General features: G+C 45.8%; 1 protein-coding gene across 1 annotated transcript in view; it reads right to left on the minus strand.

The window, feature by feature from the left end:
* Positions 1 to 15,974, minus strand: part of LOC144762471 (adhesion G protein-coupled receptor F5-like) — a 937,058-nt gene that overhangs the window by 513,903 nt on the left and 407,181 nt on the right. The window contains exon 10 of the mRNA XM_078647684.1: positions 4,196 to 4,254. Coding sequence (XP_078503810.1) covers positions 4,196 to 4,254 — 59 coding nt within the window. The remainder of the gene's footprint in view (positions 1 to 4,195; positions 4,255 to 15,974) is intronic.

Raw genomic sequence — 15,974 nt, forward strand, 5'->3', positions numbered from 1 at the left:
CACCTTGCTTCTTATAACCCAGATCTAGTACTTCTTCAAGAGACCCACCTCACGGAAGCTGAGGCTTTGAAATTAAAAAGAGGCTGGGTTGGTACAGTTTTATTCTCTACCTCTTTTAATAAAAAGAATGGTGTTATAACTCTATGTCATAAGAAATTAAATTGCAAGGTTGTATCCCAAGAACATGATGCAGACGGTAGATGGTTAATTGCTAAATTGTTGATTTATAATGTTTGTCTTACCGTTTTTAATGTCTATGGCCCTACGCACCCTGACTGTTCCTTCTGGCCTATTGATTAACAGAAATGTGTCCAATTTCAAAGTGATTTTTACTTGCTGGTTGGTCATTGCAACCAAGTTATTGACCCATTTATTGATCGTCAATCCCAAGTTAGATTTATCCCTACTAAAACTCACAAACACTTTCTCAACACTATTTCCCAACTACACCTCATTGACTCTTGGAGACTCTCTCACCCTAACTCTCTGGACTTCTCTTTCTTTTCTCCTCCTCATGCCTCTCTCTCCTGTTTGGATTATATCTTTCTTTCTCAACCCCTTTCCCAGAATCTTCTTTCCTCCTCTATAGAGTCCATTGTTATTTCTGATCATGCACCAATAGTAACAAATCTTGATTTGCTCCCTCCGCATCCCAAATCTTCCAGTTGGTGTTTTAATAATTCCCTCCTCTCAGATCCAGAAGCAATTTACTCAACAACACAAATCCACTTTGAACCACATTAAGGGGTCGATTAGGATCGCGGACGGACTTGAGTCCGTCCGCGACCCCTGAGGAGGAGGGAACGTCCGCATGGGCTGCGGCGTTCCCTCCGATCTGATTAGGATGTGACCGCCAGGGTGGCGGTCACATCCTCTATCTCTAACATTGCGGAGGGTGCAGCTTCAAGCTGCACCCGCCCCAATGTAAAAAATGCATGCACAGCATTTGCGTGCACAAAGCGGCAGGCACCGCGCGGTGCCTGCTGCATTGTGCACGCAAATGCAGGGGGGTACCATAGGTACCCCCCATGTGCACCCACCACCACCCCTTCACCCAGGGGGCCCGCAACGGGCCCCCGAAGTGAAGGTCCGTATGCTTTTCCATGGCGGCAAAGCCGCCGTGGAAAAGCATATTTACACAAACATCATAATATGGCGGACGGTGTCTCATAGACACCGCCTGCCATGTTATAGCTTTTCCGCCGCGGTCGGAAGCCGACGCGGCGGAAAAGCGGCGGACAGAATTCCAGACCCACCAGCCATCCTAATTTGGCGGTGGGTCTTTGGAGTCTCCGCCGCGGTTTTTCCGCATCCTCCAGGCCGGCGGACACTTCCGCTGGCCCGGAGGATGCGGAAAAACCGCCATCCTAATCGGCCCCTAAGTGTTTAGAACACACATTCTATACTTCTTCAAATCAATCCGTTCTACCAGAATTCATCCGGGATAAACTTGCTTTTAATAAAACTTCTACTGACAAAGCGTCTTCAGTGCTCTTGCGTTGTACGGCTTGCTATTATGGGGGCCGTAACAAGTCGAGGAAGCTATTGGCAAATTTTCTTAAAGCCCGCAAAGAACGCACTCTTATAGATGCTATATATTCTTCCAACAATTCTCTTCTACACAAAGATCAAGATATTCCTGATGATTTCAAGCACTTTTACCAAACCCTTTTTACCCAAGAATTCCTGCCTTCTACTTCTGCTATTCAGGATTTTCTTAATAACAATCCTCCTCCCTCTTCTTCCCATCTTAATCTTAATGATCTCGACTCTGATTTATCTCTGATAGAACTTTCCTCTGCCCTAAGTTCTCTTTGTCCAGATTGTCCTTTATCCCCTCCTTTTTTTTGTTCTAGCCCATGAACCCTTCTTGTCCTCTATCCCTAAAAATAGCTCCATCTCTGGCTTTCCTTTTGGAGAGCAACAACTTAAACTCTCTGCTTATGCCGATGATATCCTTTTATTTATTTCTGATCCTGATACTTCTATCCCCCATTTGATAAGTGAATTTGAATCCTTTTCCCAGGTTTCTGGCTACAAGATCAATTTGGATAAGACAGAAATTCTTCCCCTCACCAAATTTGGTTTCACCCATTCTTTTTAATCCACAGGCTTTACCTGGAATGATACTAAAATTAAATATTTAGGCATATTTTTTCCAACTCAATCTCCGCCTCGGTTAAGCTAAACATGGATGCTGCTTTGTCTCCTATTGATAAACTGCTCTTCTCCTGGAATCCCCTCTTTCTTTCCTGGTGGGGTCGGTTAGATTCAATCAAAAGGATGATCGCACCTATTTTAATTTATATTCTTTCCATGCTTCCTGTCCATATTCCTGTCTTATATATGAAGCGTATTGACTTGTGTCTCTCAAAATTCCTTTGGAAGAACATGAAAGCTCGGATTGCTCTTTCTTCTCTTCTTGTCGAATGGGGGAGTGAACTTTCCAGACTTTCGCCTTTATCATCAATCTTTTTCTCTTCGACAAGCTTCGAAATAGCTCTTATCCGAACACTCTCCCTTTACTCCTCTTTGGTTATCCATTGAGCAAACTTTATTATTTCCATTTTCACTCAAGGAGGTGGCGGTTTTCTCAGTCAAAACCTCTCACATATCCTTCCCCTTGTTTAAACACACTTGTTCTCTTCTACGTCCTTTACTTTTTCCAGATTCTCTTTCTCTGGATACTTTTTTGGACTTCCCTGTTTGGCATAATCCTCTTATCCTTCTTAATAACAGACCTGTTTTCTAGAGTTTTTGGAGATCAAAAAATATCATATGGGTTAAACATCTTTTTAAAGGTATTTCGCCATATTCTTTCCCCGAATTTCAAACCTTGTTTATTTGTCCTTCTTCTTTTTTACATACATTTACTACTCTTATGGCAATCATTATTGATGTATATTATTCTCTTCCTCCTTCTTCTCATGATGATTCCCAAGTTCATTTACTCAAACTCCTCCTCTCCACATCAAAAAACTCTCTTATATACAAGTATTTCTTAGCCCCTTCTCCAGATCGACTTAAATCTAAACTGGACTCTCATGGGAGTCTGATCTGGGATGCGAATGGAATATCTATTTCTGGGACAAACTTTGGTCTAGGTCATTAAAAATATTTTGTTCTGCTTCCCTTACTCAATCTATGTTCTTTCTTTATCATAGACTTTATCTCACCCCTGCCTCATTTCTCTACGGGCTCTGACTCAAATTGTTGCACCTGTGGCTGCTCTGATGCAAATTTCATGCATCTTCTTTTCCTCTGTCATTCTGTCTCCACATTTTGGAAATCTATCTGGTCCTATATTTCTCGTATCTTTAATCTTCCCATCTCCTATTCCATACCCCTTCTGTTTACTGGAAGCCTCTCTGACTCTTTGTTAATTCCCTCTTATTATCATGGGCTTTTTGATCTCATGCTTGCTTTAGCCTTCCAGCACATTACCCTTAACTGGAAAAATCTCACTAAACTTTCTACACAGCATTGGTGGAATTCCCTGTGTCACTTTCAGAGACTTGATGTTACCTTCGCCTCCTCCTGTAAACCAACACTTAACAGAGACCTCTTTTGGCTACCCCTTATTACTTATTTAGATTGGATTACTTTAAGACATGTCACAATTCTGAAAATGTTAAACCACCTTGAATATTCATACTCTTTCTCTATCATTCATAATGATTCTTCATGTATTTTGCCTGCTTAATGATTTATTCATGCCTTACTGTGCTTTGTAATCTAATATGCATTCTTCTTTTGTTTTAACATGTTTATTTACCTCCTTTTCCTCCCCCTCTTCCTTCCCCTTCTTTACCCTCCCACTTAAAATCTTAAAAAATAGCTTTAATTACTGTTATTATGCCAGCCTTATTTTGTTCTCATTACGCTTCAGTAATTGCCTTGTTGCTGGTGTTTCCTTTTGTTATACGTTGTTATATTTTCAATAAAGCTTTTCAAACATAAAAAAAGAAAACAGTTTAGTGTATTGGTCACTTTCAATTTGAGGCATTCCTTGTGGGTCGGTGTGACTTCATACTCATGCTTAAAGTGTTTAGAAATTACAATAGTACTGAATGATCTGCCAGAAAAAAAATTATTTTCATGATTAAATATCTCTTCATTTATTTTTTTATTTATATAAATGATACCAAACGACATTCATGCAAACCTTTACAAATTATTAAACCTGCTTCCTTACCTGAAACCTGTGACATTTGCTGATACAAAGCCTTTTAGTGTTCGGTAACTGTTATAAAACTGTAAAAAGAACATTTTGAAATGAGGAGTTTAAAATATAGGCCTACGTATATTTAGTCAAATTACACAGTGAACATTTTCAGGTAGATTGATTGAATAATTTGTCTTCTGTGCTTTAGACACTTTGCAGTACTACTTTTACACTATGACTGATAACTATTATGGCACAAATTGTAATTCTGGTAAATGCTGAATAAGGTCACAATTTTAAAAGTACATTGGAGACAATTACCTGCACATGATTCAATACAACATTAATCACCATCTTAAAAGCATGACTTTTTCAATAAAAATGTGCTTTAAAATGAGAACCTAATAGTTACTTAACAACTTCTCAATCAGATAAGCCTCTGATAGATTGTCAGTTTTGTCTACTTAAATGTTAAGTATCTGCAGTTTTTTGCAAATGATCAAAACCAACATTTTGCTTTGCCTTCATGTAGTCATCAACTGCGTTTTTTTAACCTCAATATGAAGGGGGAAAAACTGGAAAAACAGGACAGCTAAAAAGTAAATACTTGTAGAACTTTCCGTAGCCCAATAGCAAATGGTTTCCATTGGGCCAGATTGTAGTATATCATTTTTTGGAACAGAAAGCACATTGGCCCCTTTGAATACTGAACTATAGTGTCCTCTTTCACAAAGCTATCTGATTCACACATACAAATATCATTTTTGAAAGGACAAAATAATGTATAAACATGAGTGTCATATTCGCAAACAGATTTATTCAACAAATGCATCAAATTAAGTACATACCCTCTTCTGTTTAAAGAGTATGCAATTCAGTATGGAAATGCCCTCGAAATTTGAGAACACCCACAAACACGAACGTTTATGTATGAAAAAGTCAGATATTTAGTTCTGTTGAAAGATGGAGGGAATCTCTTTCCAAGGTGGGAACAAGAAATAAATGCCCCTCAAAACTGGTAGGGATGTAAGGGGAGGGATGAGTTTAACGATGGGGATAAAAAAAGAAAAAGTTTGCTTGTTTTTTACATACAAGAATTTATACATTTATTGTTGCATGTGATAAAGGTTTTCTCAAAACTTTTCAGGACTGCACTTGAAAAACTGTGCCAAGCATGTTTTTCCATGTCGAAAAAAAGAGATTGCCAACCTCACATTTCTTTTCTCCTCACAATTGAGGAAAACAAACCGCAATTACTTTGTGATCTGTTTGGTATATCTACTTGATACCTTTTTACTTTTTATTTCAATATTTTTAGATATTTGTTGTTTGAAAAAAACACATAAACACATTTAACACTTTAAACATAAATTCACTATACGGACAATTAGATTCCACATTACATATATATACATTGGGTATTTCATATCCAATTTTATCAACAGTACATTCGTATTTACACAATGGTCTCTAATTTTGATTTAAAACCAAAGGACAAAGTAGACATTTAGGTACTTATTGTTCATTATATAGCAATTCCAATTTCAAGTATCGTTTAATATACTGCAATTTGATGCATTCTTATTTAAATGCCGATGCGTTTCAAACCCAGTTCATTGCTTTGTGGGTTCCCATCAGGGCTCTGTCTCTTTTGAGTATCTACAATGTATATGTAAAACAAAAAAAGAAGAAGAAATTCTATTTTAGTTATATTTGTCTACTGTTTTCTCTATTTGCTTCTCCATTCGCATGTGGCACTACTTGTACCTGAATTCCAGAGTACAACCGGTCGTCTACTCTATGTTTCACTTGCTACCTCGACTGTTTCTTTATCTACAATATAAGTTGTATATTTTAAGGACTTTTATTTGCATTTTCTTTGTGAGCTCAGATCATCGATTGCAAAAGCATTACAAAAGCCTACCTTCATGCATATATATCCTCGTGTAGGCACCCTTAACACTTTTTAACCACTTCCACGGTATGTTCGATGGCTGTAATTAATGTAAAATGCCATGTTTTAATAATTACTTTTCTCTCTTTTCTGGATTTCATTCTAATCTTCTTCTAGCAGTTATTTCAGAAACGTACCTGCTCTCAACTCAGCGCTCTCATGCGCGGGGTGCTGCACGTTTTGGCTTGTAGGAGTTTTATCTGTATTTTATCTGTAAATTATGAAAATACTTTTTTGTAACCCAAATGTTAATCTCCCTGTTTTCTTACTCATATCCGTTAACTTACGAAAGGGCATACCTGCTTTTTTCTATTTGCGCGGTACCGCGCTGAGCGCTTTGCTCGTCTGTGAAATGCTCGTTTTGTTTACTCACTTTTCGTTCATCGTTACTAGCAGTCTCCTCTGTATACACAGAGGCCAGGTTTAGTTACAGTTGCCTACTACTAACGTGTGCATACCTGTTTCTCCTGTGTGCCGATTCTTGATCCGATTAATCCTTAGACCCCGCAGCCATCTTTCAGTGTGTTATTTATGTGTTCGGCATTTGTTTGGTAATTGGCGGCCATCTTTTAACGTGCCATTTTTGTGTTTGTTTTCAAGCTTGGAAGTCAACTAGCCAGGCGGCCATATTTAAATGTACCAGTCTGCTTATGTTTGTATTTTCTATTTTGACAACTTTACAATTAGAAAACACTCTTTTATGTGTTAAATGTTAGGGCTGCAATTTTTTAATTGCGTGTCATCACTGCATTCCTAATTGGAACTGAACATTGTTCTAATTAAAGTCGCGAGACTTCAGACAGTGTATTTAATCCTGTTAGAGCACTGTTAAATTTTAGGATCAAATATGCTTCTTTGTGCAGGAGCAAACTCTCTGTGTCAATGGAGCATTTTAGCTGGTTGGCATTATACAGGACCGACCATGTAAAATCATTTTCCCCATGTTCTTTATCGACAAAGTGTTCAACCCTAGGAGCTGATGTCACTTTATTTTTAATACGAGACCTGTGCTGTGTTATTCGTACATTAACTTGTTGGTTGGTTTTGCCAATGTACGTTTTTTGGCACGGGCACATTACAACATATACAACATTCCGTGTCCGACAATTTGAGAATCCCACATGTTTCCATCTAATGTTGGCATGTTGGAATTCTTTTCCCTCAATGGTGTTGACACAGGACACACAATTGCCACACTTGTGGTGTCCTTCAATGGGCTTCATACCCCATTGCGATAATAAATCGCTCTTTGGTTTGGGCAGAGCTATTTCTGCGCGTACTATGTTGGGCCAATGCTTCTGTTCTTCTTGTAGGCAAACAGTGGGCGAGGGAATGGGCATTCTAAATTCTCAAGAAGGTGCCAATTTTTTAAGACCATTTGTCTGATCTTATGAGTGTCAGGACCATATGTAGTCACACAAACTAATCTGTCTAGTTCTTGTTTCTCTTTTACTTCCAATAAACACTCCCGGGGAGTGAAGCGGGCCCTCTTGTATGAATGCTTTAGCATTTTACGGGTATAACCTCTCTCCTTCATTTCCTCACAGAATGTTCTTGCATAATGGTCATAGTCTCTTATGTGCGTACAATTTCTCTGAATTCGGAGTAGCTGGCCATATGGCAAATTGGCCTTTAGGCTCCTGGGGTGTGCACTGCGATGGTGTAATATTGTGTTTTCGTCGTTTTTTTTTTCATATAATGATGATTGCAAGCAACCCTCGACACACGAGATTTGTACATCTAGGAATGTCATTCTCGTACCGCTTGACTCAATGGAAATTTTATATCTGGATGTTTTAAGTTGTGCCACTCATGGAACTGCATCAACTCCGCACGGCTCCCCTGCCACAGGAGCCACACGTCGTCGATGTAGCGTAGCCACTGAATTATGTGCCTCTTGTGTGGATTATTATTGTCCACAAATTTTTTCTCATATTCGGCCATAAACAGTACGGCCATCTCTGGGGCATAAGGACATCCCATGGCTGTCCCCTTTATCTGCATAAAGAACTGGTCGTTAAATCTGAAATAGTTCTTTCTCAAAGCAACTTCTGCTAGTTTGAGGATGAACTGAGTGGGGACTCTATGCGGTCTTTCTCGAGCTTCAAGGTAGAGTTCCATTATTTCCAATGCCTCTTCCTGGGGAATCTGGGTATATAAGGACGTAACGTCCATAGTTACCATCAACTGATTTAAAGGATCAAACTCGGTTCCCTCCATCTTATTTAAAAAATCAACAGTATCTCTCAAATATGACTTCACTTTGCTCACAAAGGGTTTTAAAAATAAGTCAACGTATTTCGCTATTGGTTCTAAACAAGAGTCACACCCGGAGACGATTGGTCGTCCCGGGGGCTCGTTCAGATTTTTGTGGATTTTAGGGAGGAAATAGAGAAGGGGGTCCTCGGGAATTTCTTCACCAAGAACTCATCCTCCTTAGGTCCTACAAACCTGCTTTCTCTGCCTTGTTTAATGATTGAAGCTATGATGCCTTGTATCTCCTTTGTGGGATCTTCTTGTAGCTGTCTGTACCACATTTGGTTATTAACTTGTGTCAATGCTTCAGCTAAATATTTGTCTCTAGGCCAAATGACAACTGCTCCACCTTTATCGGCCTGTTTGAGCAAGTATTGTTGGTCCAGCCAACTTCACGCCCCAGGACCTAACTCCTTATTGTAAGAAAGCATGTTTTTCCAGGCACAACCTGAAATTTTCTTTATGAATTATAGACAGCTGGAAATCCCTGACCAGGCAAGGTCCGTTCTCTGCCTCACTGTATCTCAAGGTGCCAAGAATGGGGGCCCACATGTCCAGGAAGCACTCCCTTACCCGACTGGATTTCAAACCTCTGACTGGGCTCAAGGTCAGAGCTCTGGCAGGCTCGGGTTTGAAGCTCTGTTCTCCTGTCCACCTTGTCTAAAAGTGCCCGAGACATGATCCTGAATGGCCAGGAAGACTTCCCCAACCTACCCAGGTCAAGAAGCTCTGACTGAGCACTTGGTCAGAGTTCTGTGATGCCCCCATAGTCCACTGCCAAGGAGGAGTATGACTCTAAGAACATGGCCCACAGAAATCCTGGCTCCTCCAAGTGAGAACAGAATCTTTATCATAAGACACAGTGAGACCTGTTGTCCGTCCTTCAAACCCAACTATCTGGTTGCTCCGAGCCAGGACATCTGGTCACGTACCATAGGAATGCATGGTGTAACCAGATGGCTGGGCTGTTCCGGTCATCCCAATGAAGACTCATTTGACTCTCCAAGCCAAGCCAGGGCTCCAAGAGATCACATGTATTCTCTTCTCGATGGCCCCCTCAGTCCCTCGGTATGCATGGATGATAAGAAAAGTAGGTAAGCAGCCTTTCTCCGTATTATTAGGGACAAGGAATGAGGTACCTCCTTGTTTTCTGGCTGCTTTCTCCAGGTGTGGTGAGGGGCTGGGCCAGTCTGCCATGGGCCCCAGGTGGACAGCTTCTGTGGCTGCTTTCCACCCCTGGGACTTTCTCCAAACTTCAATTCTGGTGAGCAGAAAGGGATACAATGCTGATATCACAAGGAGGAAAGCCTGCTTTGTGATGGTCTAGCCAACATTGTACTCTGATCAACTGAGCATACTTAATCCATTTAGAAATGGACAGCTTGGTAAACCTCTGCTGTTATTTCAATCAAAGAGCTTCCACCCTGACTCGAGGAACAGTCTTTTGTTGAAGCCACCAAGCAAATCTAAGGACAAGCTGCTGGTCAGCTTGTGCAGCCCACACCTTAATTTTCTGATCAAATTGGATGGGGTCAGAAGCTGCTAGTCCTGGATACTGCCCGATGGTCTGGGCACCAGGTGCAAGGGCCATTACGCGTATCCACCCACTGTATTTCCAAAGCAGCTCAGAACAACCATTCTTTAGGAAGTTCCAGAAGCCCAGGCCAGCACCCTTGTGTCTAACTCGGGCTGCGACTTGGCCCACCCCTCCTTTCCGTTGTCGTGAAGCAGGCTGAGCTTGCTGGTGCCTTTGTGACTGTCTTGTCTTCCCAGCCCTCTGTAGACATGCAGGGCCTCCCACAGAAGGCTCCTAAGGGCTGTGCTGGTCAGTCAAGGATGGGCCATCAGCTCCATCACCCATTCAGCAAGTGTGTCTATGTGGTGGATCCTGTCAGATGCATAAGCTTGTCCCAAAGATTAAGCCATGCACATGCGAGTATACCAGGCCAGTACAGTGAAACTGCAGATGGCTCATTAAATCAGCTATGGGTCCCTTGATGTCTCCGTCTGTTACTTGGATAACTGTGGTAATTCTAAATCTAAGCCATGCTGATTATTGCTGACCTCTGGAAATCTTGGGTGATCGCACGTCCCGATGATGGTGATGATACATTTTGATGTCTGCCTATCAACTTTTGATGGTACCTTCTGTGCCTACCATGGTGATCTTGATAATGATGTATCAGGGTTCAAGTCCAGAGAGGAAGTCTGAGAAACAGCTACCATTTCCAAAGAGGCAACAGGTTTGCTCATTACCCACTTCCTGCTCAGGCATTTAGTGGCAAAAATAACAATATAGGACTCTTTCGAGGCCCTGTAATTGGAATGAGTACACTATAGTGGAATGAGCCCACCTTTTAGTTAATAAGTCTCCTACACGACCAAGAGGAGGATGTTGCATGGTTCACGAGTAATCTCCATTTTAGTTTCAACATACGTTGAAATCTCTTTTTCGTGGTGACTGGGCCCAAGGTCAGAGCTCCGGCAGGCTTGCTTCTAAATGCCTGAATGTGCTGTATATGCATCTCTGATAGGGACCAACACCCTGTATTCTGCACAGTTCGTTCCAGGGTCGTATATGCAGAACGCAATGCCATTGTTTTCCTTTCTTTCTGTGCTCGTTAGGAGACATTTCATTTTATCTAGACAAAATCAAATGAGCTGCTCTGTGGCTCTGCAAAAGTTGATAATAACAGTAGTCCATAAACAGCTTGTGTGAAAATTCTTGATGAGAGGAGCATTTTCATGCTGGGATTATCAGGGAACTCCTGCGAACTGTGACTGAGATGTAGCCCTGATGACTCTGACGTCCATCCTGCTAAGAAATATGACCTGTGCACTGTAACCAGCTTCCTGACACCTGAGATCAAGGGATAGGGGTTAAGTTACTCCAATTGATCTGGCAGAATTATACTGACCTGACCTGACCTTGGTCGGTGCCGGTCGCTGCACACGCCGCGCGGCTCCCCCCGAGTGCGCCCGGTCTCCTTGACCCCGATTAGCCGCTTCCCTGTGGCAAGGTCTTTTCTTTGGCACTTTTTGCCCCAGTGTCCTGCTGTTGTTGGTGCCCTTGTGTGTCCGTTTGCCCCGGCCCCTTGGGATCGCTTCCCGCCTCTGTCCCCTCCCCGCTCCCTGCTGCTGCTCCCCTGCGGCCCCACCTGTTCTTGTTTTTTGTCCCACCCTGAGCCACCCAGCTCCCGCCTCCCAGCTGCCCCTCCCTCCCGCCGGCTATTTAGGGACCGGCCACGCGACGGTGAGCGGTGACCTCACCTGACCTTGGTCGGTGCCGGTCGCTCCACACACCGCGCGGCTCCCCCCGAGTGCGCTCAGTCTCCTTGACCCTGATTCGCCGCTGCCCTGTGGCAAGGTCTTTTCTTTGGCACTTTTTGCCCCCTGTGTCCTGCTGTTGTTGGTGCCCTTGTGTGTCCGTTCGCCCCTGCCCCTTTGGATCGCTTCCCGCCTCTGTCCCCTCCCCGCTCCCTGCCGCTGCTCCCCTGCGGCTCCGCCCCTTCTTGTTTTGTGTCTTACCCTGAGCCACCCCGCTCCCGCCTCCCAGCTGCCCCTCCCTCCCGCCGCACTACGTATGGCGGAGTCCACGCATAAGCACAGCGGCGCGCCGATTGTGCGCGGAAGGCGCACCAAAGGCAAGCCTGTCTGCGCCCGTCCGCGCCTGGACCGCACCCAGCGCCAGAACCCCTAGCCCCCGCCGATGCCAGCCCACCCGACGGACCTACGACGCCACCACCCTCAACGCACTCAATGCCGGCCGGAACCCCGCCTGCTACCGAGCCACCCCGAAACGCACCCACGGACCCTTCACCTGCCTAGCCTGCCGATTCACATGCCTCCAGACCTGCACCGCACCAGCCAATCCGAGCACCAGCAGCAACCACCTCAAGTGCATCCTGCTCATCACCCGCTCCGTCCACAGACACGCCGTGGAACTCTGGAACCTGCTTGACACAACATCACCAGACGTCGCCTTCCTCACGGAAACCTGGATGAACGCCTCCTCAGCGCCCGACATTGCCATCGCCATCCTGGACGGATACAAGATCACCCGGAGGGACCGCTTCAACCAGACTGGAGGAGGCATCGCCATCGTACACAAGAACACCATCCGCAACTCCGACGACACCCTCACCGCCGCCGAACACCTCCACTTCCAGATACACACTGACCCCAAGACCACACTCAGAGGCACCCTCATCTACAGACCCCCGGGACCACGCACACAATTCAGCGAAGACATTGCAGACTTCATCAGCCCACACTCCCTCCCCTCCGCTGACTACATCCTCCTAGGGGACCTCAACTTCCACCTGGAGAACACCAAGGACAGCAACACCACCACCCTGCTGGACAACATCGCCAACCTCGGACTCAAGCAACTGGTGAACACCCCCACCCACTACGCCGGCCACACGCTGGACCCTATTTTCTCCTTCAGCAAATACATCTCTTTCAGCCACTCCACCGGACTTCATTGGACTGACCACAGCTGCGTCCACTTCAGCTTCAGAACAACCACGACCCACCACCACCCACAACAGGTTCCTTGCAGGAGCTGGAACAAGATCACCACCGACCAGCTCACCACCTCCCTCAGCCAGAACCCTCCCGCCAGAACAACAGACCCCAACGAAGTAGCCAGCAAACTTAACCACAGTGGATCACCATCTGCGCAGACGACCTCGCACCACTGAAGATCCCTCCGAGCATACCCGGCAGCAAGAAAGCCTCTTGGTTCACCGACGAACTTAAGAACTCCAAGAAGAACTGCCGCACCCTCGAGAAAGCCTGGCGCAATGACTAGACCACAGACAACATGACTGCCCTCAAGCACGCCACCCGCAAATACCACCAGCTGATCCGCACCACCAAGAAGACAGCATTCAAAGAACGACTGGACAACAATGCCCACAACAGCAAGGAACTCTTCAGCATCGACCAAGAGCTCTCCAAGCCCAACGCCGGAAACAACGCAAGACCCCCTCGCAAGACCTCTGCGACTCACTCGCCTCGTTCTTTCACAGCAAGATCGCCAACATACACAACAGCTTCGGCGCACAGACCACGCACCCAACCTGCGAACCAACGCCTCCCATCACCACCCTCCGCGCCTGGACCCCGGTCAGCACCGAAGACACCACCCACACGATGAACACCATCCACTCCGTATCACCAACCGACCCATGCCCCCACCACGTCTTCAACAAGGCCGACTCCATCATCGCACCCCATCTCCGGGACATCATCAACACCTCCTTCAACACCGCCACCTTCCCGGAGAGCTGGAAGCACGCAGAGCTCAGCGCCCTCCTGAAGAAACCAACAGCGGACCCCACCGACCTCAAGAACTACCGCCCCATCTCGCTCCTCCCTTTTCCTGGCAAAGTCATCGAGAAGACCGTCAACAGTCAGCTTGCCACCTTCCTCGAGACGAACGGATCCCTCGACCACTCACAGTCCGGTTTCCGAGCCAACCACAGCACCGAGACCGCCCTCATCGCAGCCACTGATGACATCAGATCCCTGCTCAACAACAGGGAAACAGCGGCCCTCATCCTCCTGGACCTCTCCGCAGCGTTCGACACTGTCTGCCACCGCACCCTAGTGCAGCGCCTCAGCAACACCGGAATCCAAGAGAAGGCACTGGAGTGGATCATCTCGTTCCTCGCCGGAAGAACCCAGAGAGTCCGCCTCCCCCCGTTCAGATCCGAGGACAGTCATCTGCGGCGTACCACAAGGATCATCACTCAGCCCCACCCTCTTCAACATCTACATGAGCCCCCTCGCAGCCATCGCACGCCAACATAACCTCAACATCATCTCCTACGCCACCCAGCTGATCCTCTCCCTCACCAACGACCCCGCCACCGCCAGAACCAGCCTACACGAAAGACGTCGCCGAGTGGAGGAAGAACAGCCGCCTGAAACTGAACTCAGACAAGATGGAAGTCCTCATCCTGGGATCCTCACCCTCCGCCTGGGATGACTCCTGGTGGCCCCCTGCCCTGGGCACTACTCCCAAGCCAACGGACCACGCACGTAACCTGGGCTTCATCCTGGACTCTTCCCTCTCGATGACCAGACAAGTCAACGCCGTCTCATCATCGTGCTTCAACACCCTGTGCATGCTCCGAAAGATCTTCCGGTGGGCCCCACCGAAACCAGGAAGACGGTCACCCAGGCACTCGTCACCAGCCAACTAGACTACGGAAACACCCTCTAAGCCGAAACCACAGCCAAACTTCAGAAAAGACTCCAACGCATCCGGAACGCCTCCGCACGACTCGTCCTGGACATCCCCCAACACAGCCACATCTCCGGACACCTGAGAGACCTGCACTGGCTCCCCGTCAGCAAGAGGATCACGTTCAGACTCCTCACCCACGCACACAAGGCTCTCCACGACCTGGGCCCCAGGTACCTCAACAACCGTCTGACCTTCTACACTCTCACCCGCCAGCTACAATCAACCAGCCTCGCCCTCGCCACCGTTCCACGCATCCGCAGAGTCACCCCCGGAAGAAGATCCTTCTCCTACCTGGCAGCCAAGACATGGAACTCCCTCCCCATCCACCTCCGGCTAATCCAGGACCATCTCTCCTTTAGGAAGCAACTCAAGACCTGGCTTTTCGAGCAGTAGCGGCCCCTTCTCCCCCAGCGCCTTGAGACCCCTCTGGGTGAGTAGCGCGCTATACAAATGTTATGATTGATTGATTGATACTCCAGCTATGCTCTCTTTGTATTAGATACAGATAGGAGTAACAAACTATAGCAACAGAAAACATTGCTGAATGGTTCATAGTTTTTAGTATTCTAATAATGCTCATTACAGTAAAAAATCTCACATTTCTAATAATCACAGCTCATGTTTTCTTCGCAGGAATATGATCATTTCAAGAAATGTTGAAAAAAGCATTGGTGTATCTTTCTGGTGTTTAACTTGGGCATGCAAGAGTGACCAAAAGAAAGGGTTACATCTGTTTCCATGGATTCCTTGGAAATCAGAGTGCCATGTTTGAGGTTGCCAATACCATCTACTACCCTGATCAGTTTAGGGGTTGGATGTGGTACTGTGAGCTAGCTGAAACCCACCAATACATACTGATGCCATCTGTGGACTGAGTCCCTTTATTGTGAAGTTTGTGTTGGTCTCAGGCACAGTCCTGCTATATTTGTAGGAACCGTATGACAGAGGAAAGGGTAAATGTGGCATACAAAAGACCCACTCCCTGGCGTTGCTCGGGAGTCCAAGTAATTCTGACTAAGACTCCGCTGTCAACAGTATTTGGCTGCCAGCAGAACCTGAGTGCTGGCATTAGGTTTTCTCAGTGCCGGATTGCTTTGGAATGCTGCTCAAAGTCTGCGATAAACACAATCTGTGGATAAATGCAGGATCGAGGCAACGAGCCCACGACTACTGTAAGGAAACGTTGAAAGGAACTTTGAAGAAAGAATCCAAAAGGGCATGACAGCATTTTGTCAGGAGAATTCAATACGGCAAGAAGGTTGGTCACCCAGGACACAGTAGTTATGCAAGCCTCTACATGGCCTCTACAGGGTGCATTTCCTCTGTGGCTGTGTGCTGCA

Source organism: Lissotriton helveticus, chromosome 6 (genome assembly GCF_964261635.1).
Source record: "Lissotriton helveticus chromosome 6, aLisHel1.1, whole genome shotgun sequence".
Taxonomy (NCBI): domain Eukaryota; kingdom Metazoa; phylum Chordata; class Amphibia; order Caudata; family Salamandridae; genus Lissotriton; species Lissotriton helveticus.